Here is a 27,538-nt window from a genome sequence, read left to right on the forward strand (position 1 = left end):
TTAGTATATTATGGTGTTTTTTATGACAAGAGTTACAGATGTTGAGAAATACTGCATTAATCATTTACAGATCTCACTACAGCAACAATTATTACGTTTATTTACTGCTTATAAACACTAAAAATGGTTACTTGAGATGAAGTGTTCCCTGCAGTCCAACTTTTTTTGTATTCAATGTGTCTAAATGTCAGTAACACTGCTGGATGTCATGAAGGTTGAAAGAACGGGCATTAAAGCTAAAGCTCAAATGAACCAGAATTATATAAATAAAGATTAAATAATAAACATCTGAGGGATGACGGTGGCTCCACCTGAACAGTTCACAGACAGCAAAGTCTTATGTCACGTACAGGAGTGTACAGCAGGAGGTTAAGACACCAGTTATTTACTGAACATCTCAGCAGGTGTGACTTTGAACAGAACATGTTTACAGCATGCTAAATTCCATTGAACAGCAGTAAATTCTCAGTTTTGATTAACGGTTTCACCAGTTCTTTAACGACAGAGCAGTTTGAAGACGAGCGCCCGGCAGAGGCCGCACGCTCGTGTACTTTTGCTTTTGTGACAGAAGCTTTTTCAGCCATTAGTGGGGAAAAAACAACATGAATAATAACTTTTCTTTTTCTTCCATCACCCTTCACCAACACATTTTCAACATAGTGGAGTTTTGGAAATGGAGTGCAGTTGTGGCAGCTAGCTTATAAACAGCTCATAACAGTTTATCGTGGGGTCAGAATGAGTCGAGGCAGTCAGAATCCCTGTTCACGAGTTCTCTTTTTGTCCCTCAGACTCCTTTGACCAGGACCCCGGTCTGCCCGGGCTCGGCCTTTCGGGAACAGCTGTCCATTCTTTTGGTGTTGTCGGCTCGAGGGCGTCGCAAGTTCAGAAAGCTGAAGCGTGCCTCCAGGCTGAAGGGCTTCTTGGCGGCGGAGGTGGAGGTGGAGCTGCTGTTGTTGTTTGCAGTGGGAGCGTTGTCCAGATCCCCCTCTGCACCTTCTGCCCGGTCACCTGCAGCAAAGGAAGAGGTCAGTGAATGGTTAATATTGGATAACACTGGATATATGGACATTAATTATATTGCAATATAACATATTTTGCACTGTTAGCATCGAAGCTGCTAAAATGAATGTTCGCTGCAGGTGGAAAATTTATCTTTGTTTTTTATTTCATAAATACGAGGAGGATTCAAATAGACACTGAGTGTTTTATTTTGAAAGTAAGAATCAACCGAGCGTCTTTTTTTTTTGGAGTTCGAGATGTTTTTGTTCCATGCAGAAATAACATTTCTGCATTTCATAAATGCAACGCACTACAGTTATTTATACGTAGCATACAGGTCAAATAAACGACATATGCTGTGTTTAGCACCAGCACTTTCGAGCTTGGCACGTCAAACATGCTGCAAGCTTATTAGCTCACTGACGTTGATGAACTAAATTACATATTTCGATACCGAGGAATTCATTACCCAGCCCTAGATGTTACTGCCACAGCAGGCAAATAAATATTCCAGGCCTCTGGGACTGTCTAATAACTTTAAAGGCTTTTTTTAAGACCTGCAGATCCTCTGTCTAATATAAGGTTTAAGGTTTAAACTCAGCGAGTTCTCTCACGTCTTTATTTGACGGGTAGATTTATTTAAATCTGACAAATTGTGGTTATTTCTGAGATGTGAGATGTACAGAAGATAACAGAGCTTCGTTTGCTTTCATCAGTTGAAAGGTTATAATCTAATTTCTTTTTCTTTCATGACACTGTTTGTAAAAACCTAATGGATCTAAATATAACCTGAAACTTTTCTGACAGACAGAAAAAGGTCACGGCTGAAACCCTGCTGCCTTTTTATCAAACCTCCTGAGTCGAGGCCTCGAATTATTACGTTGAAACACAAACAAAAGGCAGCAGCAGCCCTCAAAACTGGGCTGAATGTGGCTGAGAGACCACGAGCTTCAGACGTGTCTGTTACATGTAATCATTGTCACCTGTTACCTTCTAATCATTCAGATAACCTGACGAACACAGCATGTTGACAGTGTATTAGTGTAATCAATTTTTATGCATGTTTTACCTTTATTTTACAGATATAATTTCCTCATACGTGGCAACAACGTACAATTATTCTAAATGGTTCTACAAGTTTGAAAAATAGCTTTTCTTCATGATTATTTATGAAAACATGAGGAAAAGCTGTTTTTCATCCACAACATCTGCAACCCTAAAAAATGAAGCAGATCAAAAGATATATGAAACTTTTGAGACGAGGAAAAAGGTTCTAAAGCTCTAAAAACCCTTATTTCCTAAATCTCGGTCTATATAATGAAACACAGACACAAAACCCAATATTTAGTAAAGTTTTTTCCCATCACCCACCTCTCTCCAGGTCGCACTCAGGCGACGACGCTCCACTGCACTCGCTGCGAGGCCCGAGCACCGGCGAGATGAGGCTGAAGTCGGACAACGACACGGTGCTGGGAAGATCCAGGCTGCAGGGCCTGGAGGGAGGAGCAGGGGAGGACGAAGAGGAGGAGGGAGTCGGTGATGGAGAGGCAGAGGAGGACGTGTATGAGGAAGAGGAGGAGCTGACGAAGGGGCAGGGCGACATGAGGTCCTGAGGGCTGCTGGGAGAAGAACCCAAGCTGCAGGTGGAGCGAGTTTCCGAGTCTTCTTCAGACATGATGCTGCCGCCGCCGCCATACGCCTCGTCATCGAAACACACTGACGCCACTGCATGAGGGACAGAAGGAAGAAAGGAGAAAGGGAGGGAGATGGAGAGCAAAGGAGGGTGGAAGAAAAGCGAGAAACAAAAGGGGAGGGATGGTTGGAGAAGCAAGAATTTGGGAACAAAAGGCAGGAAGAGATGAAGGAAAAGAGAGAAGGGATGGAGGGATGAAAGAAGGGTGTAGAAAGAATTGAGAAAATGAAGGGAGAAGGTGTAAAGATTAGAGAGAGGTGAGGGAGATGAGACAAGGGATGATGGATGGTGAGAGGAAAGAGGTGGAAGAAAAGAAATGAGGGAAGGATGACAGGTAGGGAGGAAGAAAAAGGAAGATAAAAATAAGAGTGAAATTAGGGAGACAGGAGAGGAGGAAGGAGGGAGGGAAATGATTGAAGCAGACCAGAGGAGGAGGAGAAGAGGTGGATGGAGAAAGAAGGGAAAAAATTGGAGGGACAGAGATGGAAGAAGAGAGGATAATAGGAAGGATGGATGAACATTGCACAGAGAGAAAGAGGGAAAGATGTGGAGAAGGAAAATGTGTGAGCATGAGCAAACAGAGATATAAATAGAACAGAGGACTCGAAACTGTCACATCACATCCTGGCGGAGGTGTTTCATTTTCCCTGACGCGAATCAAAGCACACGAACGCACCGTCACTATCTGTTATATTCGGCCACAGCTGCACGTTCCTTCTTCACAAGGGTTAACGTGTGACTCGCAATCACGCCGTCTGCTTCAGACTGGATGCCTCCGCAGCTCTGTGGTTACCATGGTAACGCTATCCTACCTATTCCATAGTCAAGGCTGGCAGGATGCAAAAGGAAGATTTCCACTTTACAGACTGAGGATCTGTTTCTGCACATCCAGATCCTCCTGGAGAGGAGAAAGCCAAACATTACAGTGGAACCAGCAGCTTCTACTTCACACCTCTACTCCTGAATACCTGCTGTTATGTTAAAATTTTATTGCTGTGGTTTTGAGATGTCAGCGGCTGAAACTTCCTGCTTCACCGAAAACAATCGAGATGAGTGAACTTTGTTTGTGGTTATCACAGCGTTTAGAGAGTGTAATTAAATATAGCTGCATGTTTACGAGGTTACATTCAGCAGAAAACAGCTGATTTGGATTCACATTGGCAGAGCTCTCAGCAGTCAATAAAATCTGGAAAAATAAAAATGGAAATTGTTTCGTTGTTTTTTTGTTACTCAGGATAAACCATCTCTCAAGGAGAGTAAATAAAAACATCTCACAAACTTTTGTCCATGAAATGTCAGCAAAAAATATAAATAAATATAATATATATATATATAATATAATATATATATAATATAAATAAAAATGGAGAAGTTGAAACCACAGGACTTAATTTTCCATCGATTGAATTAAAATAATTAAACTTAACAATTTAATTAACTAGACTAAAGGAATTCAGAGAAACAGACAAGAGCTCGCTGTGTTTGTGTTTTCCTAACAGAGACACTGACGTCAGCGTCCTCCTCAGGGGTCTGTCTCTGCCCAAGCTCATTTTTCATCATCACTGAGCAAAGACACTTTCAAAAACCTGTGTCTGCTGAAGGAAGCAGACATAACATGTTCAGTCTGCGCTGTTTAACACTGCATGAGGCTAAATGACAACAGAGCTGTGACTAAATCTCATTACTGCTAAGTGACATTTACAGAGGCACCAGGTGAGCAGCTGCTACTGTGCAGGTCGGCAGCAGAGCTTTAGACTAACCTTTACTAATTGGCCTTTTAATGAATCGACTGAGACCAAGGAAACATTTCGACATTTACCACGAACAGAGTGAATGTAACACAGAGAGCCGTGCTGCGCTGTACTCACTCGATATTCCATCAGACTCCATTTTGAAGCTGGAGATGTCGGAAACGCTGTCGCCCTCTGAGCCCACGCCTCTCCCCCGGGGGCCCATGGCGGAGTTCCGTCGTCGCTCATGGATCTCGTCGGAGATCGTCTCCAGGTTCCTGAGGGCCGTCTTGTATTCGCCTTTGGCCTGCAACAGCTTGGCCTGCCGCTCGTCCACGTTCTTCTTCAGGTTCTGCAGGAGACCAGACGTGTGACGGCCACAGTACATGATGCAGTGAGCCCCTGGTTCTTTTGTGCCTGCGTTCGTTATGTTTCTACACTAAGCCCTTTAACGTGACCCATCATATGTTAAATGTTTCTTTAATACTGTCTGTGGCACGAGTGGGTTCAGTCTGTGGCACAGAAACAGCTGGACTTTGTACTCGAGCAGAGAAAAGCATCTCAACTCTGATCTCAGCCTTCAGCTTGTGGAATTTATCTACAGCAAAAATAAAAAAAACTTCAGCACTGCAGTTTGTGGTCAAAGTGTTTAACCTTTGCTCGAGCTCTAACAGCGCTACGTAAACCACAGAGAACAGCATCCTCACAACATTCAGAGGCATCAGTGAGATCAACAGGGAAGTAAATCAGAGCTGAGCAGCCGTCACGTACCTCCAGCTGCAGATAGTACTTCGCCTTCATCTCGAAGTAGGGCCTGTGGAGGAGGGTGGAGAAGGGGGGGGGTCAGGAGAGAGAAGAGAGGACGTGATTAGATCAGAGGGGAAAAATACAGAGTAACCCAGAAAAGAGCAGCACCCACATCATCACCATGGCAACCCGGAGGAGGAGGACGGGGAGATGAAGGAGTTGGTGATGTTGGATGAGTGAACGATGCAGAACGGATTAACACCCCGCTGAGGCAACACAGGGCAAGGCTGCAGCTGATAACTCACAAAGACTGAATCCAGAAAAAAAAACTATATATATATATACACACACACACACACACACACACTGAACCAACCTGCAGCTAATTACAAGAACTGGAAGTGAACTGCAGTCAGATCCAGTCAGAGCAGAAGTTTAAATTTATACTGTTATTCTTCAGATCCAGATCTTCCACATCATATGAGCACTGTTACTGATGCATGAATGTGTGAGCAGTTTCATCTTCTGCAGTGATTCATGTTTGTAACTGAACATATGAACATATTTATAAATAAAGCTGTTTAACAAACAAAGTGGAGTAAAAAGTAAAAAGTTGAATGGAAACTCAGTGTACATTCCACCAGTGATCTGCGATCTCTACAAAACCAATGATGTTTCCTGCCTCCCTGCTTCACTTCACGCCAGAGTTTCAGTTCAGACACAGTCACTTCCTGTCTGACTGCGTCTCGACGGAGTGGCCTGAGTGAGGGAAACAGCTCAGCATCAACACGTTTCCAAGTGACAGGAGTCGAATTTTCATACAGAGTTAAAGTCGGGTTTAGAGTCTTTACCAACTCTGTCCGACGTGACGTGATGTGATGTGATGTGATGTGATGTGATGTGATGTGATGTGATGTGATGTGATGTGATGTGACGTGATGACCTGTGCTGTGCTCCTCTCTGGGTATCAGGTTTTAGAAAACCACATTAAAGGGTTTTAGGATCTTTAGGTCTTTAGATCAAATTTAAGACTGACCTGAAAACCAAGATGGAAAAACAACCTGTTTCTGACGTCAGAGAAAATCTGCTTCACATGTATCATCTCCCTCATCCTGAGGGAGGGTCCTGAGAACTGCAGGTGATTTTCTGTTCATTTAGATTTCATTTCAAAGATGTCACCTGGAACATTACAAACTCTGAAGTTTCATTTCCTTTAACTTCTGATTCTGTAGAAGGGACTCGACTCGTGACTGTTCCACACTGAGCCGGACTTCCCCTTTAGCACCTGACAGTTTAAAATAAAACGCATTGATCTGGTTATGACTCAGACTGAGTTTCGCTGTTTCAGAGAGCAGCCACTTTCACCTGAGGAGAAAAGACACACCTGACATTGGTGCTTTTAATAAACTGATCGGCTGCACAGAGACCACATCAGACCACGTCAGACCATGTCAGGGCTGAACAGCTGGATTTGTTTTAACCTGCTCAGAAACCAGAAATCACATCAAGCACCACAAACACTTCCACTTTTCGGTGTTTCACTAAAGTCTGAGTCTCAGTCTGAGTCTTACAATCAGTCCTCTGTGTTTCGGACTGAGACTCGTGAGCTGCTCATCCTTCACTGTCCCTTTATGAGGCTGGAAAAAACACTTTACTTCTCTGTGAGCAGCTGAATTGTTTGGCCGACATTAGGGCCACTACAAGTCGCTGTATTCTGAGATAAAGTCATAACTTCTATGTGAAAAAGTAATAATTCTTCTAAATCTTTCTCTCAGGAACCTGAGGCTCTTACTTAGACTTGTTGATGGTGCGTTTGAGTTTCTTCTCCAGCTGCTTCATGCGGCTGATCGCGGCCGTATATTTTACCGCCGTCTCCTTGTGCAGCAGCTCGCTTCTCGTCTTGGTGTGCTCCGCCTCCATCACCTGTGGCAGTTCAGAACAGGTCAAGTTTAGTAAGAGTAAGTTTTGTTTTTTTGCCACAAAATGAAATTAAAACAGATGTAAATAAAAACAAGAAAAAAAAAAAATACAACTGCGAAGCTCAGCAAAGAATTAAACCCCCTCCTCACCCGCTGGGTGGCGTGGTTCAGCATCTCCTGCCAGGCGGAGTCAAACTGCCGGTTGTCCTCCTCCAGGAGCCTCTGCTCAGCCAGGGAGATGGTCTCCTTCGCTGCCCGCAGAACCTCGGTGGCTCTCTGGAAGTCCTGCGTGGACTTCTGAGCCTCCAGCTGGGCCTGAGGGACACAGAGACACAGAGAGAGACACATTATCAGAGGACCATTATCACAACTGTGGCAGCTTCATTTCAATTCACTGAATAAACTGCTTCGTGTGTGTTTGCCTGTAGGTTAATGAGCAGCAGAGCTGACATGGCAACATGACAACTCCAGTACCAGAATACTAAAGTCTGGATTTACACAAAGTGTCAGCTGAAATGTGTTTATTATAAAGAAGAGCTTAAAAACATTCTTTTGCAAATGTAAAAATCAAGGAATTATAAGAGTGTTGAGAAACATCAGCTTTAAAAGGCGAAGGGTTTCGATTCCTTTCCGCGGCTCACAGGTTCCCTCAGAGCAGAAATATGCAAAGATTTTCTCTGGTACACGACTTTGTTTACAGACTTATCAGCAGCAAACGTCACATTTTATTTTAGGAACATCTGAGGGGAAACACCAGGCACTTTCTACATATTAATCAGATTCAGCAAATTGCTTTAACCACCTGCTGCAGTCGTGTTAAAGTCAGTGATGTGAGGGTGAGGATCCAACCGTCTGTGCCGAACAGCAAAACCAGAAGACAGAAGACTGAGAAAGTGTGAGCTGGAGGAACGAGAATTTTTTTTTTGGCTTCTTTTTGGAGATGAATTAATTCTTATCCTTATTAATTATTGAATTTGAAACATAAATGCTGAAAGACGCAGCAAAAGACGAGAGATGCCTTTTACATCAGCAGCCGCATTTTTGTAAAAACACTGATTCATTTTTTTTTTTTTTTTACACGCCTGAAAAGGGAAACAGATCAAAGTCAGAATAAATAAAGTTTTGTGAAACAGAAATAACAGAAACAGGGGAAACGGGGGAAACGGGGAGACTAAAGCAGAGAGAACAAGGGTTTGACCAACAAGTAACACAGTATGTGTGGAGAGAGAGAGAGAGAGAGAGAGAGAGAGAGAGAGAGAGAGAGAGAGAGAGAGAGAGAGAGAGTGCACAAATGTCAAACTTGTGCAAAAAAAAAACACATGAAAGTGATGAATCATCACCAGTTGCCCTCCAGCAAATCTCAAGCATTTCTCAAGTTTTCTGAAGTTCTGAAGCAAAAAGCTGGAGTCAGAGGAAAAGTTCAGCGAGACGTGGAGAAAGAAATGAACCAACGAAGAAGAGGGACTGATAACTGCTGTTTACAGATTAAAGGAATCCACACAACTGATCAACATTTATCTATTAGTCTACAGAAATATCCACATCCACTCAGCATGTGTGTGCATTAGTTATTGGTTTACTTATATTATACAACGTCACATGAAAATGCACTGAGTATTTGCTGAAACGTGTCCGTTATCAGCCGTTTCAATCCACGGAGCCAGAATCTGTCCTCCATCAGATTTCTGGGTCATTCCTCTGGTCTGCAGACGCTCTGACATCACCACATGTTCTGCGTAATGTCATTATCGACGCTCGTCAACATGGTCGTCAACATGCCAGCACAGCAGCATCCAAACAACCCCGGCCTTGTTGCCGTCATGTGGTGGGCTTTGTGTTCCACGCTGCCTGACTGCACGTGCTGACTGGACGAAGCGGCCGAGCGCCGTGTGCTACCTACAGTAACGGCTCCTGTGTTACCGTCCTCCACGGTCACGTCAGCTTTCACTACAGCAATAATTCTCTGGACGGAAATGAATTCATTTCCTGTCAGAAGATCCTGATGAAGGCATGTGTTTTCAAAACTTCCACTTGCCTGACTCTTCAGTTTCTAAAACCACAGCTCTAAGATTTGCTCCTGCTGTTGTGTTCACTGCCAGAAAAGAAATGTGTAATTCAGGGAACTCTCCTGCATCATTCCTTTTCAGCGTTGCCAGGCTCACCGGCACAGCTGCCGTCGTGTTTACCACAGAAATGATGAGGCTGAGGCAGAAATTATTTGCCTTTAGACATGTTGAGTCTGGCTTTTCTTCAAATGTCCACGAAACAGAGGATAAACATTTTTATTTAGGTAACACCGTGTCTTTCATGGCCCCAGCCCAAGGCCAAGCTTTACATTTCCAGCCCACAAACTGTGAAGATGTAAGAAAAGCAGCAAACACGAAGGTCGTCTCTTCGTTTTTCATCCCTCCAGTGATTCCAGCCTCACTGGGCCACTTTGTGCTACAGAGTTTTAGTCTTGTTTTCCATCTCTCCCTCCTCCTCTCCTGCTGTCACGTTGCCCATGAAAAACCCATCTTACACGTGCACACCGCCTCTCCATCCATCCTCTCTCCATCCATCCCCTCTCCATCCATCCCTCATTCTGTCACACAAACATTACACACTGCTTCAGTCAGGAGGAGAAAAAAAAATATCAGATTTTATTCTCATGAGAAGTTAAACTGCTGAGAGGGTGAAAACCAAGTTTAATGTCTGATCAGTCACCTTATTCCTACCAGACTCCATGAAAAAACAGAGCAATCAGCTTGTTTTCTCACTCATTTAGCTCTAACTGGTTACCAACACACTTCTTTGTCCTGCGTGTTTTTCTCTTCAAGGCGAAGCTGTGTTTTTTTCACGGTTATTGAGTTTTACAAATGAAACCGAACGACACAAAACAAAAGCACATTTGAATCGAAGCGTGTCTGGTTTTCAGACACAGCAACAGACAAACAACTAAACACGGCGTGAAAATAAAGAATCTGCTGTTTTCTTTCTTTGTCCTACTTTTTTATCACAGTGTCAACATGTCAGCCGCAGACAAGTAAAACACCGGCGCTGTCATCCTTTAGCCGGCGTTCAAAGCCAACGCTGCGAAGGATGAGAGAGGCTGTGACAAGAGGGAAGGAGAGGACGAGCGAGGGAGACGGAGAGGAGTGGAAGAGAAGGCGAATAAAAGATGCAGAGAGGAAGAAAGAGAAATAAATAAAAGATTAAAAAGTCTGTCTCCAACCCTCAGACCTGCTCCTTCAGACCTCCAACCCTCAGACCTCCAACCCTCAGACCTGCTCCTTCAGACCTCCAACCCTCAGACCTCCAACCCTCAGACCTGCTCCTTCAGACCTCCAACCCTCAGACCTCCAACCCTCAGACCTCCAACCCTCAGACCTCCAACCCTCAGACCTGCTCCTTCAGACCTACAACCCTCAGACCTCCAACCCTCAGACCTGCTCCTTCAGACCTACAACCCTCAGACCTCCAACCCTCAGACCTGCTCCTTCAGACCTCCAACCCTCAGACCTCCAACCCTCAGACCTGCTCCTTCCTCAGGAGCTTGGTAAATCTAGATAGAAGAGCTACATGAACACGTAAACCCCCCGGGGTGTTTCTGTATTTCCTCTGAGACATTAAAGTTTGACTGCTGATTTATTTTTAAGCTGATAAATGTGTTGCTTTAACCTCAGAGCTTGTTCACAGTCTGTGTCACTGCTGCTGAGTTTAGTCCACGAAGGCGTCGCTACCACATCAGCTGCCTTCTGTTTTTAACAGCGTGTATGTTCACTGCGTCTGTGCTGTATCACACTCTGCCTTTCCTGTTTCTCCATTGTTGATTTTTTTTGTTTCACTTGTTCTATCTTTTCTTTTCATTCCCTTCCCTCTTTTCCATTCCTGTCTTTCTATGCGTCTTTTGAGTGTTCTACTTCCGTTCTTTCTCCTTCATCTCTCTCTATCTCGCTGTTCCAGTTCCTCCTGGTGTCTCCTCTTTTGTCTTATCACCCTGTCTCTTCCACTCTCTTTCTCCTCCTCTGTTTCTATCTTTATTCATCTCTCCTTCCTTCCATCTCCATTGCTCACTACATCTCTCCCTCTGTTTATTTCCTCTCCTCATCCACCTCCCTCTTTCTTTTCTCTCTCCCTATCTGTCACGTTTTATGTCCCATTTAATCTCACTCACTTGCTGCATTTCTGCCTCCTTTTACATTTCTTTCACTCCATGTCTTCCTTTACCTTTCTGTCCTCCTCAGCCCTCCCTCCTTATTCCTCTCATACTTTAATCACTCTGCATGCAGCCTATGAAGGTTTCAGGGCGACGAGCCTCCGGAGGGAAGCTGACGTGTAAGTAACGCAGAGCCTGAAAAACCGAGCTGATTCTCCGTCCTTCTGCACGTCTCTGCCGGAAAAAGCTGTTTAAGTTTTACAGGCGCTTCAATTATTCAACAGAATGTTAAACAGGGAAAACATGTTCTGTTAACTTGTTAGAGAAGAAAGGAAAAAGAAGGACGGAGCCACCGAGGAGGAAGAGAACATACCTGTGGGATATTGTTCAGACCTTATCTGTCAGTGTATTCAAATCCTAAAAAAATTAAATTTTACATGTCGGCCTCATCTCTGAATAAACATCAGCATCTTCTACAACCTGATGATGATCAAACCAGCAGCACTGCCTCCTTTTATTTTCACTTCCTGTTTTTCTTCCACTCAGGTCGTTATCCTACAATCCACGGTTATCTTTGTGTATTTATTCATTCATCAGATATTTCCTGGTCTAAATCATTATTTTTCTTAGGGAACCTTCAACAACTGCACCCGTCCCTGCCTTAAACAGCCATGCCCTTCACAATAAAATGACAGAGGACACGCAGATCAGTTGTCAGATAACATGAAACTGAATTTGTAGCTCTTCAATATTGCGTTTATATTATCTGTGATTACAATCAAATGTCCATAATGGCCTCTTCATCAGTCAAACCCCCGCAGAGGGAGGAAGACACAGAGGAAGAGAGATGTGAGGACAGACAGAAAGGACGCTCTGGGGAAATGAGGCTTCAGATCATAAAAAAGATTTTCCATTGACCTTCACATCGTCTGCGTTTTATATTTCATCAACATGAACGTGTCTTTCATCCAGGGAGGAAAGGCAGGACTGCCCTTTGTAGACGTGTCAGACTGATCTGATCAGACAAATCAAAAACCTGTTTGTCTTCCACAACTAACAGAAGAGTCGGAGGAGGGGATGTGGGAGACGGCATCTGTTTTCAGAGTGACCTGATTTGGCCAATTTTTCAAGAACAAGCTTTTATTTTTGTCTCCGCTCCTTGATCAAGTCAGGAAATTAATTTCCTCTGCAGAGGAAGAAGCACGATGTGGGACAATCGCGCCTATTAAAGCCGGCGGTTGGAGGCCATGCGAGTGCTGCAAACACGGCGTCCTTTCTTTCCCAGCGTGCCCCACTAGCCCCAGCCTTCGGCAAAACCCAAATTTGATGTCGCTGTTTATTCCAGGCGAGAGGTGAACAAACTGCGACTGGCCTAGATAAGTGAGGGAGCTTCACGGTTGAACAAACCGCAGACGACTTCAGCAGCAGGGAGGAAGCCTCAGCCTGTGATGTCCGCTCCACGGTCTTTAATAGGCAAATTAACCCAGATACATCCAGGCTTAAGAAGCAGGACTTCTGCCGTCCTGAAGTCAGAGGGAAAGTCTGGTGTTTCACTGTAAACCTGTGAGTCAACACAGCTCTGCAGTACCATTAAATCCAACTTACATTTACAGCTCTTACACAGAGGCTGTTAGTGAATGAAACTGCTTTATTTTATTTATTTTTTTATTGGCGTCTTACTTTGGAAAATCTTTGGCACCTCTGGTAACGACGCCGGTTTGCAGAGAGAACACAAACCTGCCGACAGATACGTTTCGTTCTGGCCCTCGCATCGAGCTGCTCGCAGAATCAACATTCATCAGCAGCACATGGTAAAACCTGCCACTAGCACTGTCTGACACTTCACCCAGTGAAAGCAACAGTCTGCAGAATCAGAAGCTGCTACCTGAACGTTCTGCTGAGCTCAGAGGATCCATTTATTCTACCTGAGCTGTAGAGCCTGGCCGTCAATCAGCTGAGCAGAGCTCCGACACCAGCTGAGGTGGAAGTGGAACAGACACAGTGCGGTATACTGGAGATATAATGGAGCTAAAACAAGCTAAACATCGCTTCTGGTCGCTACGATGCTTCTTTAAACCAATGTGACCGAATCAGTTTTCACAAATACAGCAACCTTTTTGTGTTGTATGATATTTTGACTTTAAAGCCAAGAACAGTAAAAACTAAATCAGGTGGCGTCAGTAACACCCACGTGTCGACAACTCCGAAGGATCAAACGCTTTAAAATTCTCTGAACACATTATAATGCTAATGTAAATAAAAACACACACTATCACACTATCACACTATCACACCACACCCAACCACAAAACACCGTCACAGCTGCTCCAGTGACGTGCCTGCCAGATATTACGCAACAACGGCCAGTGGCATCACAACACACACACACACACACGCACACACACACACACACACATACACACACACGCATGCACGCACGCACACACACACGCACGCACGCACGCACGCACGCACGCACACACACACACACACGCACGCACGCACGCACGCACGCACGCACACACACACACACACACACACACGCACACACACACACACACACACACAGCGTCCCAGGTGGCCGAAGCAGAAGCAGATGGCTTTGACCTTGCAGCAGTTTCCCACTGATGGGACGTGAAGTGAACGGTGTGAGGAGGTCACGTATTTAATGGATCCTCTCCTAAAGTTTGTGTTGTGTTCTGCTTAATCAGCTTCATGTTACATAATAAAACCCTGAAATCAGCACTTCTCCACATCCACACGTCTCAGTCTGACACTCTGATTTTCCTGTTGAAATTTTTAATAATTAAAGCAAGTACAGTGTGGAATAAGGATTTCACACACACACACACACACACACACACACACACACACACACACACACCTCCCCCCACCCCACCCGTCCACTCATCCACAGTCTCTCTGAGTCCCATCTGTCAAATTGAAGTGGACGCCTTCCTCTGCTACTCTCCGTCCTTCACGTTATCCTTTTTTCCTCTCACAGTTTTCTGCTCCAGCTGCATCAAATCTTCCGTTCCAAATCTAGCATATCATCGTCTCAGCAGCCGGGGATCTGCTCGCTGTTTCCCCCCTTCCTCTCCCCTGTTTTACTCAATAATCCTCTGACATCTGTTCAAGCTCAGGCCACTGTCACGGTCAGTGAGGAGGACGAGCAGGAGCGGGTGAAGTTTAACATCAGACCAAGAAAACCAGTGTTTAAGGATAAGACAGTGGCCCAGGGTTCTGAACTGATGCGTGATCTCTCAGGGCTCATTTCTAATATCATTTTTAATTTCAAGCTAAATTTGTGCAAAAATTTACATCTTCTGTTAATATTTAATCAGCTAAATTTCCATGTGAATCAGGGAAACATTCAGTCTCAGAACACGAGAGTTTCTGTACCAGGGCTACAGTGTTTACTGTGTTGCCTCATCACCGGCAGTTAGTTATCAGTACACAGTTAAATGTGCCAAAGGCTGTGTGAGTATTTTCTATGGAACGATGTTTTGATGTGTCAGATCCCACAGTGGGTCTGCTGGGATCCATGACAGGTGACACAGCTCTCTATGCCCTGACCAAACACACCTTTAATTCAAAGAAATGTATTGTAAATGTTTCCTTCCCTTCCTTCACCTGTGATCTAAATCCTGTGCACCATCTTGAACTCAATCTGCCTTTCAAAACACTGACTCCAGCCACTTCTGCTCTTTCCAGACATCAGTGAACCTGCAGACACAGCTTCTGCAGCGGCCACGTTGATGAGGAGGGACTGAGTCATCCACTCCACCAGGACGCTGCAGCTCTGACCCTCATGTCCTGCAAGGACAAGTGGGTTGGCTCTTGAATACTATTTAAATCCATTTTCACCAACTGGATTCGAGGAAAGTCTCGATATGTTTTTTAAAACCATCACAAAAATGTGCATGAAAACACCGAAGCAGCTGATTTCCTCAGCGGTCGGGAGACAGTATGTGATGTGAGGAAATCTGACTCCCTTAGTTCCATCTCCAGCCGAGTCTTGAGAGGGGAAGTGGAATAAAAAGTGAGCCAAATGCATATTTCATCACGTTAAAAAAAAAAAAAACTGCTGAACTTCAGATACAACGCCCCCACTCCATCCCACAGGAGTCAGCACTTAAAGACGTGAGTCTCTGAACGTGCACTCGAACGATCACTTCACAAACTTTTTAGCCTCGTCACTCTGACCCACTTCCCCCGTTAGTGTTCAGGTCTTCAGTGAGTGGACCTACTTTACCTGGATCACCTGACAAACCTTCACCGAGGAGATCAAGGGAAAAAGAGGAGTCTACAGCCGTTTAGGTTTGATTCATGCAACAGCCGGAGACGTGTCCTGTCTGACACAGTAAATTCACACAGTACATTTGCTTTGTGAACTTTGACACACTAATTCCTTGAAGTGCTGACCTGACTGACGCGACAAATATCCAGAGAGGCCGGAATGGAGGAAACTATCGTATTAGCCGAGTCTCATACGTCACAGTGGCTTCACTTCCATTCAGAGCGCCTGTGCATTCATGGTACACACTCAACGCAGATGAATTAACTGTTTGGTTTTTAAAATGTCAAACAGTGGTGAAAATTAAAAAATAAAATTAGACCAAAGCCTTTTCTTTTACTCACAGCCTGTCTAATCAAATGATCGAGTCAACAAGCACAAAAATACGTATGTGAAGTTTTTTTTTAAATGTGTACTTTTAAAGACGTCAATTAAAAAAAAAAAAGCCTGTATTGTTTTAAAAGTCAAACATTTTCAGGGACTTTTCGAGATCCTGGGACTCAGGACTCAGTGGGGAAATCCTTATTGTTCTCCTGCACAATGACTCACTCATGAATCATTAGCTACCAGCAAAGTTACCAGCAGAGTTACAGGTCTGTGTTTCTTCTTCTATCTGGACTCAAGGTCAAACTCAGTCGCTTGTCTTTAACAACCGCCGCTGCCACCGCCGCCCCTCCCTGGGCGCCGCCTGCTGCTTATCTGCTACTGCAAATAATGTGTTTCTAATCAAACTGAGTGGGAGGGAGCACAGAGAGAAAGAAACGGGCAAAGAAAACAATGAGTCAAGTTATGGAAAAAGGGAGATAAAGAGATGGAAGAAGGGAAGACAAACAAGAAAAAGAAAAAGGACAGAGTCTGACTGGGGAGATGAGAACGGGCCAAGGAAAGAAAATGAACAAGTTAACAGAGGGAGGATGAATGAATTTTACAACCAAGCAATTGATCAAAATAATCAGGAGATTATTCAATAATAAACCACAGCTGTGGCCTCATCTGGAACTATAAGCCAATGAAATCTCATCCAGAACCGTCCTTTGCAGACTTGCTGGAAGCAAAGCCTTGACTTTAAATGCTTGGGTGAAAGACTAATGCAGTGAATTACAGCAGAGATCTGATAAAACCTCCACTGCAGTGTGCAGCCTTCAGAAACAAGGAAAGACAAAGAGAAAGAGTGAGCACAGGGGAGGGACGGAGAGAGAGCGACGAGCGATGCGATGAAAAAGTCTGAGAGCAGAACAAGCCTGGCTCACAAAAGCCCACGTTTATCCGTCTCTGTTGATATAAAGCATAACAGAGGCTCAGTCTGCCCTGGGAGGCATCTGGATGGCAAGCACAGATACAGCAGATGGAAAATGTTTATGTAGGCCGGCGGACTGATCTGTGCTGAGGTTAGAAAAGCTGGCTGTGCTTTCAAAGCCGCTGGTTTAAAACCTCACACCTGACGAGAAAACATGGACGAAGAGGATAAATCAGCAAAGTGCCCTCGAACCACAAACGTTCAGACAGAAACACCAACACTGCAGATGCACTAAAATTTTAATTTTAACAACTTATCAACAAAGCCAGCAGTCTTCAGACTTAGAACACAGCCCAGCTCAGCCCGACACTGGGGGCTGTGGTGCTTCAGGAAGGCCAGTGTGAGCAAAGGAGCCAGGAGTGTCGTGGTTTCTAATACCAGGAAGGATTTACAGCTTCAGAAAATTAGGAAAGCAGTTATTTAATCATTCCCAACGATCACGAGGTACAGATTAAATAACCAGTGAATAAAGAGATGAAATACTTTTTTGTTTTATCCAAAAGTTTTTAAATTTCAGCTTGCAGAGCAGAGCTATAATTTAAAATGATCTTTATAAAGGTTTAACTTAGTGTCACAGAGCAGCAGAGCTGAACTCCCAGTGTTTAACTGTCAGATCGTCACAGATTTTCACTGTCAACACTGAATAAAACTCCCACAGGAATCTGCACCAGGAACCTCTGACCTGGTCTCAACTTGTCAGGCTGAGTCGAACAAACTGGCTGTTAAAATCGATTCGAACTGAAGGCTGATCAATAAATTAGAGTGAACTTGAGATTTCGAGCTCGTCAGTGTCTTTCTCAAGGACACGTTCACAACACAAAGGCTACTTTCCTCCAGGTTTCAGGACAGAGTCTGTACATTAGCAGTTAGGCGAGGTGGGTCATCTGCACGAGGAGATGAGCTTAAACCTTCTCCCAAATTCTAACGGACTTTTTCTGTCATTGTGGAGCTAAATTAGTCTGCCTGGTCACACAGAGAGGGAGGGGGCAGTGTAACCAAGAGCCAAGTCAAAACTACCAAACTAATTCTCCTCCATCTTTCTGAACTTACCCGTTAACCTTTTCATTCTCGGCTCAAACGGTTTAACACATTCCTCTATTCCTTCTCTACCAAATGTCCTTTCCAGGGACACAGGAGAAAAACATCACCACCACCAACCAACAACAATCCACTGTGTCCAACTCTTCTCTCAATTTTAAGAAGTGAAAGTAAATGTCGACAGGAGACAGAAATAATCCCGACCAGCAGGTGAGCAGACAGGTAAAAGGAAGTGCAACGACCACATGTTGTACATCCTCATCTCAGTTCCCTGAGGACGCTCGGTACACCAAAACCACATTAATGCCAACAACATCGGTGGTTTGATTCTCATTGGGAACTCTAACTGCTACAGACAAAGCTGCAAAGAGTTCTGGAGCAAATCAGCCAATAAACTTCAAAGTATCTGGGTTTGTGACACATCTCCGATTAAATACAAGAACACAGGGTTAAAGGCCAAAGAGCGAGAGTCTGGATGTTTCTCCCAGGGTTTTGTATTTTTGACCACAAGTCAAGTTAATGTCTCTGTGAACATTTCCATGTAATCCTCAGTTTAAAAGGGCTAAAAAAAAAAAAAAAGGGGAAGTCCAGCTGCAGTGTCACTACACAGAGGCTCTTTCACCACGGCCTGTGTTTCAGCACACAAGCAGAAACTGCCACTCACGCTCGTAGGGAATATTTATGTGTAAGTGAAAACGTGAACACAACAGACAGGCTTCTGTTTTTTCAGCCGTATCATGAGGCAGGGAGGCAGAGCTCATACAGCTCAGAGGGCTCTTATCAAGACGTACAGGCTGCTTCCCCCTTTATTTACACACACACACACACACACACACACACACACACTTTGCTGTGGCTAAGCTGAAAAGGGAACTGAGATCGTGGCCTAAAATGATGTTGTGTAGTTTCCCCTCTGATTATCCTTTTTAAGCTGGGTCCAATTTCTGCATTTTACTGATCAACAACACGAAAATTGAAGCATTTTTTTTTTTAAATTAAGCGATAAAACATCCAGACGCGGTTCCGTGTTCAACAACGTTACCTGTAACAATCGCGCTCAGGCTACCATCATTATCATCATCATCATCATCAGCTTCATCATCCATTCATACACGATTAGACCAGAACAACCAGAACTCCTGCATTGGACTCTGAATGTTTCAGACCCCGCCCATCCACGCGCTGCGGACTGACCTGTCGGGCCAACCTGCGGGCCTCCCAGTACGGCTTCGACTCCTCGACAGCCTTGCCAATCTTCTTCACCAGCTCATCCAACTTCGCCGTGGCCTCGAACAGAACGGAGCGGAACTTCTGCCTCGCATCCTGATCAAAAGAAAGAAAAGCTTCAGTTATTTAAGTCAAAACAAACCGAGGTGGGGGGAAAGAGGCATAAATAAAAACATAGCTTGTAATGTTTGAGGGTTCGGCTCAGCAAGTTTCATCGTCTTAAAAACTGCAAAATGTGGACGCCAATCAGGGATTAGTCAGGTAATCCATACCCAGCCCTACACACTGTCTGTTGTTCTTTATGTTGGGATTTGATGGTTTTGCTCAGCCTGAACCTGAAACAGTGAACACTGTCATTCTCCTGCACTCAGAAACAAACACACCTCATGATTTAAGCCTCAGCCAAAATAACATTTAGTGGAAAACAAAGAAAATCACATTAGTGCATCACTGAGTTAAAAGGAAGCAGTTATGTAAAAGGTTTCAAACAAGAAAATGATCAACTGTGACAACTCTGAGTGGACAGTGCTCAGTTTCACTGCCAGCTATCTCCGAAATCGGATAAATCAGATGTTATTTCTCCTGAGGACGCTCCTGTCCAGCCTTTAAAAACGCTTCTTTCTTTATTTAACCTTCTGAATGAACACTCGCTCCATCTGTGGACAGGGCAGGGTTGTAGCTCTTGACCCTTCCTCTCCATCGCACTCGCTGCTTGTGAAGTTGCTCGCTGAGGAAATGAAACTTGCTCTATTGCTGCCTCTGCGATGAGCCACAACCGGTGCGAACTCGAGAATCTACTGTAAAACCCCAAAACTCCAAGATGAAACCACATAAAAGTAGGTCAAAATAACAGATAAGAAACATTAAGTCTTAACCATTAAACTTAATCTAATTTGGACAAAGTATTCACATAAGAAGCCAAATAAAGATGACCGAGTTTTTCTGAGAACAAGAGCGTCCCAATAAATGCTGAAAAACAGACCAATCTGTTTACAGACGCCTGTGATGAATTAATGTCTTATTAACTGGTACGTAGCAAACTGTTTTTCACCTCTTAGAGAGCTTTGTTCCTTCACTGATAATCATCAAGGGGAATTTCTCAGACTGATTCATGTCTGAAATTTCATCATGGTCATGTAATTGGGTTGAACGACACAGAACTTTCTAAGAACAAGAACAAAAGGACCAAAAAGAAAAACAAGACAGAAACTTCATGTATCTGTGATCAGCCCCCCCCCCCCCCCCGATATTTAGCAGGGTCAGTTATACAAGTGACACCGGGAGCACGGATGTTTGTCAGCGCTGAGCTCGATCCCGGGTCCTTCTGCTGAAGCTGACAGACGAGCTCCAACACTGAACGACTACAACGCTGACTTTATTCACCAGGACAAGCAGCTATGATCCACGCAGCAATCACGAATGTCAGTCAGTTTGTTTGTCCTGAAATCAAAGGCTGCATTTGGTGCGACTGTCCAGCTGGGAATTATCCCATTAAAACACAGGTGGCACCAAATAACTGCACAGATAGGCCTGAAGCACTGCAGGTGTCTGAGAGGAAAAGCTGTTGACATTTTTTGACGGGACACGGTTAAACTCCTTTGGTTTAAACTCTTTGACCCGGTGGCTTTAATGTTTCCAAAACACTGTTCAGTAAACAAGTTATTTGTGAAACGAATCCAAGACGTACACTTCTCCACCAGGGTTCAGATCACGGACAAGACCGCCACTGATGGACGTGTCACCATCTTTACTCCAGCCACTTTAATCAGCTTCAAACAGGTGTGGTGTTGTGCTCACTGATGGCCTCATCTTCCTGCTTAGCAAACCAGCTGAGTAGCTGCACTGATGTTAAAACAGTGACAGGAAAAAACAACCACAAAACTGGTAACAAACATGGACGTGATCAGTGAAGCTACTGGCACTGAACTTCCACAAATGTTAAACGATGAAATTTGCACATTTCATCGACCGGCATGAAAAACAACCCATCAGCTGCTCCTAGCAACAGCTGCCACGGCTTCCATGCTGAAGCCTCTGAACACGGATGCGTCACTCGTTATCAGCTGTTCAGGGCAAAACAGAACAAACCAGGCAAACTGCAAAATGTCAGCGTGGGACTCGTCTCTCGGCATGTTCGTGTGTGGACTTCGATTTGACTGTTCAATAGTGTCAAAATGAGAAAGAGGAAATGATCTCATGTCGCAAATTGCTTCTTATATGTTGTAAATTTGGTGGAACAGGCCTCATCTTACCAGGCCGGTGTCTCATATATATTTTTACAGATGTTCTCTGACCTGTCTCTCAAAACTGCTACAACAAAGTCTCCTTACTATCATAGAATAACTCTTCTCAGAACATATCATTATGACACTGTCAGTGAATTTCATACATGAAGGTGCATCTGCAAGTTTGTTGCTTGGTTCCTTATATATAGCCTGTTTGTTTTTCTAAAAACCACAATGGTTCACAAACTCACACATAAGCTGAACTTCCTCAAAACGTACCCTACATTTTACCACACTGACATTTCTTGCACGTCTGTCTCTCAAATCACCAGCAGCTTAAAAACGAAGCAGGACAAAGGTTCAGATCTTAAATCAATGGCAACCAGAAGAAAGAGGTGAAACAAACAGACCAAAAGGTGCAAAGGGGAAAAATCTATGTTCTGAAGGTAGAAGAATAAATAGGCTGGACTTTAATGCTGCAGCGTTGTATATTTTTACAGAAGACGAGTTTATTGCTCCCTGTTGATTATTTTCTATGCACATGTGATGTGGCAGAGAGGCAGATATACTGTACGCACTGTTACTGTAACCTTTGGATGAACTTTAAATGGAAACTATAGCTGTGCAAGCATCTGGAGAATGTGTTGTGGATAAATATTATAGACTGGAGATGCACGGCCATCAAGAAAATACGATTTACTGCAACTTATGACTGACGCCACGTGTTTCATTTAACATCTCTGGATCCTCGCTGGATTTCCATCTTCAGTTCTTTGTGCGTTAGATCCCAGGATGTGAAACTGGGACTTGTTCAAATGACAACATCAGATCAGAACAGTATTCAACAATTCTCTAAGCACATACAGTAAATCCGGCATTTTCTTCTCGTCTGTGCCGATAAACAAATGGTTCTTAGTAGAACATTAAATAACCACTGTGATGTTCACTTCCAGTTTATCCACATTACATGTGACGGAGGGTAAAAGAGATTCCAGAGAGGCCCTGAAGAAGAACTGCAATAAAGACAGTTGGACGCTTCCTGCTCACATTCATGCATGTTACAGCCACTTGTACTTTTAAGACTAATTAATGTAATTAATGAGCAGAAATGTGAAGATTTGTTTCGTCCGATGGTTCCCTGAACCCTTCACCCAGGCAGCGACTGTCTTAATCACAGTATAGAGAGTAGCACACCAACTCTGCTAACAATGGTTTTCTCCTGACTGCTGACTTTTAGCCTTCGCCTCAGTCTTTTTCGCATCTTGACACAGCACTGAATTTGCAATGTTTCTCATCTTCATATCCGTATCGTGGAAAAGTCAGCTGGACACTCCAACTAAGGGAGCTAACGTTAATTTGCCAGAAAGCTACAGCTGATAAAAGTCTGCCTGCAACAACAACCAAGCCAAAGGCATGGAAATGTTTTTATTTTCAAGTATTCGATAATCCACTTTGGTTTTGGACTAAATAAAACGCTGAATTAAATTTCAACTGCTCAAAAACAAAGTTTCAAAGTTAATTTGTTGGACTTCTAAAAGAAGAAACTCATGACACTTGATGCCAAAGTCTCTCTGCCTTTTTATCCTGCTGCAGACCCATGCCAAAAACACACTTATCGAAAAATGTGTTTCATCAAGCAGCAGCACCTTAGAAGCTCGCACACAAGAAAAGGCAGGCAGACAGGCAGGCAGGCAGACAGACAGACAGACAGGCAGGCAGGCAGACAGACAGACAGGCAGGCAGGCAGGCAGGCAGGCAGACAGACAGACAGGCAGGCAGGCAGGCAGGCAGGCAGACAGACAGACAGACAGACAGACAGACAGACAGGCAGACAGACAGACAGACAGACAGACAGACAGACAGACAGACAGACAGACAGACAGACAGACAGACAGACAGACAGGCAGGCAGGCAGGCAGACAGACAGACAGATGGATGAATTTCAGTATCATCTACATCTACAGTTGTTAAGAAGCTGGAACCAGTGAACGTTTGTGATGAGTAACTCCACGTTATTGGACATAAAATTTCTCTTGATTGACAAAACAAACCTTCTCACTAACACGAAAGAGGAAAGTAGAATCTACGGCGAAGTTATTTTGGCTTTTGTTCTCCAACACACTGGATTTCAAGTGAAACAACCACTGCAGGAGGTCAAAGTGCTGACTCAGATTTAAGGGAAGGAAGGAGTCATGACACTTTTTAACCTTGGTGTCCTTGTATTAAAAAGGGTCAGAGTTTCCACACAGTTTGTCGGATGTGGGTGGAAACGCCCTAAAATTAAAGCTGGACGTCAGCTCTTTAGCCTCATTGCCGTGGTTGAATTTCAAAGCCAGTGTCCACATACTTCCTGACTACGCTGTCGAATGACACGTGAAATGTAAAAGAGGTTGTAAAGCTCCACTGCCAATAATTATGAGCCAAAAACAGAGCCATGAACGCATCTCCTTGTCCCCCCCCCCCCCCCCCCCCCGCCCCCCGTCCTCTCCTCTGCATCTCACTGTCTCTGTGATGATGCTGCTGTAGATGCAGACTGCAGTGCAGTGTCTCCGTCCTCCCACTCAGGGCTTGGACGCTCACACTGTGACGCACTTCACCTTGTCAACACGTTGGCACCCTCGGGCATTATGTCTACAACTTCGCCGCTAAATGAAAAACTATCTGCATCACTGCTGTGAAAGTGAATTAGCTTCTTCACATGGCTGAACTTCTCATCACACTCACCTCATTATTACTCTAATCACCGTCACCCCCGTTCCCCTCGTCAGCTATACGAACACTTCAAAGCGAACGGTTTGATGACCTCTCGCTGCTGCTGACTTCAATCTGTGAACACAACAGGAGGCTCTGCCAACACTCTGCTCCTTTAAATGTTCAAGTGGAAAATCGCACACTGGAACCGTTTCTGAGGTGAAATGCTGATTCAGGCAGGAATCTAAAGGATTTAAGCACTTTGTGTGTCTATATGGACCTGTGGTCCTGTGATGACGAGCATCTGCCTACTTCAGTGTCCCTGAGCAAGACACTGACGTCTTTGACCTCCCTCTACAGACGGATGAGGCAGCAACTAAAGATTATTTTCATCATTCATTAGTCTGCCAGTTCTTTTCTTGCTTAATCGAATAATCACTTAGTCTGTAAAATCTCAGAAAATCGTGTCAGCCACAAGTTCCCAGAGCCGAAGGTGCCGTCTTCAAAGCAAAAGACTAAAACATGAGCTTATTTCAGGGTGTTTCTCATTGTTTGTGGCTGTTTGTCATCATTTAAATTTAAGTTAGGAGATAAATATCTGTTCAGATCCTTAACACTCGATCGAGCCCCGTTTCAAAACGTCCACTGGACGATGTTTTGTTCTCGACCGTCTCCCCTCTGACAGGAGATGCTCACAGTCCTGAACAGGAGACGTCTTTGTCAGACATGAAAACAACTTGACTTGATTTCGAGTCTGTGGAGCCGTAAAGAAAGGGCAGAAACATACATCAGTCAGGGTTTAACAATCGACTCAGTGTTGTTTCCCTCAGGCATATGGCCCAGTATCTACAGGACAGATGCAAAGACAGGTTCAACCGACCAGGTGAATCACAGAACCACAGCTCAGGAGGTAATGAGTGAGGAGACGCTGGACTCTGAACAGACCGATGACCCTGGTCCTGTATGTCACATCTGTCAGTCACTTTCTGGAAACCTTTTTTTCAGTTATCTATTTTCCACGTATACAATGACCACAAAGACCACGTAGTGGCCATTTTCTATTACCGGCTACTGGTTTCACCTGAGTCTCAGTTTTCATTTCATAACCCACTTCCTGATGCTGCTGGAACAGCAGTGGCTGTCAACAGCTGGCGGCTCTGCTAAACATAGATCTCTGACCTGATCTCTGATCATTTGAATCAGTTTCAGTTTTTGCCTCTGTCCTCTCACTCTGCTCTTTTCAGACAGAGCTGAGAATCATTTCTGCCTGTTAAACTGACAAACATCAAACATCACAGCAAACTACAGACAAACTGCAGAAGCTGCCACTGATCAGAGTTTACACCGCGACAACAAGAACTAAGTTTGGCTGTTGTTTATTTGCCATCTGCAAGATGGCGTCTGCACTGGGCCAAAGATGCATCACACCGTAACATTCAGTAGACTCACACGCACAGACACACACACACAGTGGCTGGTGTCAGGTGGTTTACAGACACAAACTCCTGCTCCTGCTCACCTCGACCTCTGACTCACTCCATGTATAACCCTCAGACTGTGGAGCGCGAACACACCTTGGACTTTCAACTCCATAAAGCTGCACACGATGTCGCTGACCTACATTAATGTAAGCCATCAGCCTTTACTGGACTTTAATGGGATTCAAAGATCAGTTATGTAAGTTAACTGGCCCCGATGGCCCACGTTTACCTGCTGACACTGAGCAAAATCTGAACTTGTAAACAGTTTGGCCTGGAGACAGAGCAAACGGTCAAACTGTAATTCAGTAAAACAAAACTGTTGTATCTGCTGAGCGACACCTTGAAAACAACACTGCTCTGAACAGGTAAAGTGACAGGTTGGTTTCACAGCCTGTCAGCCAGCAGCTGAGGTGAACAGGGGCTGTGAACTTGTCTCCGCTGACGGTAGCAACATGGCCGCGATTACATGCTCTGTTAGTCAAACCCTCGCACACTGCACGAGTTCAAACACACTCAACGCCCATTCTCTGCAGGCGTCCACACACTCACCTCCAGCTCCGTCTCACATCTGTTGATGTCGTCCGTGGACTGGTTGAGTTTCTCCAGCTCCCCCTGGAAGAGAGTGAACATCAGAGATGAAGCAAAACATAAAAGAGGAGGAGGAGGAGAAAAGGAAAGTAATGACACCTGGAATTACAGGTATCATTACAAAGAAAAGCAGCAAAGCCTCTCGATTGGCTGGAGTCAGTGTTTGGCCTTCATTCACTAGTTTCGCTTGAAAAATGACAGAAACTAATAATCAAGTATAAAAATAGCTGCAGATTACAGGTTACAAGACAGAAAGGATGGAAACACCCGATTATCAGAAAAATAACCCATAAATTCACAGATAATGGAAATGAGTATGAGTCAGCAGTATCAGGGGACACCGTGACCTCTGGAGTAAAGTGGATGATATCTCCTTTAACGCAGCTCAGCAGTGATTCTCAGACAGGAACGAACAGTCGTGATATCAGTTAGAAGCTGTCACATCGGAAACCAAACATTCACCAGCTTTTGTTTCTGCTGTATTTGGATTTTTTTGTTTGTTTGTTTGTTTTTACTGTGTCATGTGACAGTAAATTATTATTTATTTTGGGGTTTGGAGTGTTGATTGGGAAAAGTTTGGGCTTTAGGAAATTATAACAGGTATTTTTCACTGTTTTCAAACCTTTTCTAGACCAAATGATTAATGAACTTCTCTAAACTTTTAATCGTGAGCCCTTTTTAAAGGGAATGCTCAGTGTTGTGGATACTGCCCGGTTCATTCATCCCTGTCACTGCTGTTTTAGCTCATTACTCCTTGTATATTGGTGAAAGACAGACGTTTTACTTTGAAAAGCTCTGCACTGACACGTTTCTTTGCAGTTAATCTTCTAAATGATGTTCTGTGAATAAACATTTCTGATATTTCTGTCTGTTTCTCACTTGATGGCATGGCCCGGACTGGCTTTCTGCCAGGTTATTCTCATCCCTCAGCAGCAGCTGGAGGAATTATTTCAAATCCATCGTATAAACTGAACTTGTATTTACAGAGACACAGTCTGATCATGCTCAGGCTGCAGAGGCTGCACCATGCTGGGACTTTGTTCCCTGCTGCAGACGCTTCAGACGCTGCTCCACGATGAAAATGTACCGGAAAGGAAAAAAAAAAATCAATAATCAATACTGCGGATATAAAGGTCGCGTACCTGGATTCTCGGATCCACCTCCTCGTCCTCGTATTCCGCCTCGTCGTCCGACCTGTGCTGCTTCTCTGACTGATCCATGTTGGAGGTGAAGGGCAGATGTCACAGCCGAACAAAGACAGATTCACCTAGGGACACGGTGGACACAGCGGGCTCATCCGTCTCGATTCGGGGCTTTTGTCCGCAGCTTCGATCAACTGACGCTGTGTGTTTTTTTTAAACGCAGGGTTTTTCGAGGAGAAACATCCTGGCTTGTATCCGCCGGTCGCCCCGAGCAGCAGCGTCTCTCCCCGGCTCTCACTCCGCTCTGAGCCCGGCTGCTCGAATGA

The 27,538-nt window shown here is 44.3% G+C and overlaps 1 protein-coding gene across 1 annotated transcript; it reads right to left on the reverse strand.

The window, feature by feature from the left end:
• On the reverse strand, positions 1-27,538 carry sh3bp5b (SH3-domain binding protein 5b (BTK-associated)). Its single transcript, XM_041045216.1, has 9 exons — positions 27,213-27,538; positions 26,032-26,094; positions 19,053-19,181; positions 7,239-7,403; positions 6,962-7,092; positions 5,194-5,236; positions 4,561-4,774; positions 2,371-2,724; positions 1-1,008 (listed from the first exon to the last, which is right to left on the reverse strand). Exons 1-9 carry the CDS (start codon positions 27,288-27,290, stop codon positions 785-787), a joined length of 1,401 nt encoding a protein of 466 aa, XP_040901150.1. The 5' UTR covers positions 27,291-27,538; the 3' UTR covers positions 1-784.

This window comes from Toxotes jaculatrix, chromosome 8, assembly GCF_017976425.1.
Source record: "Toxotes jaculatrix isolate fToxJac2 chromosome 8, fToxJac2.pri, whole genome shotgun sequence".
Lineage (NCBI taxonomy): Eukaryota > Metazoa > Chordata > Actinopteri > Toxotidae > Toxotes > Toxotes jaculatrix.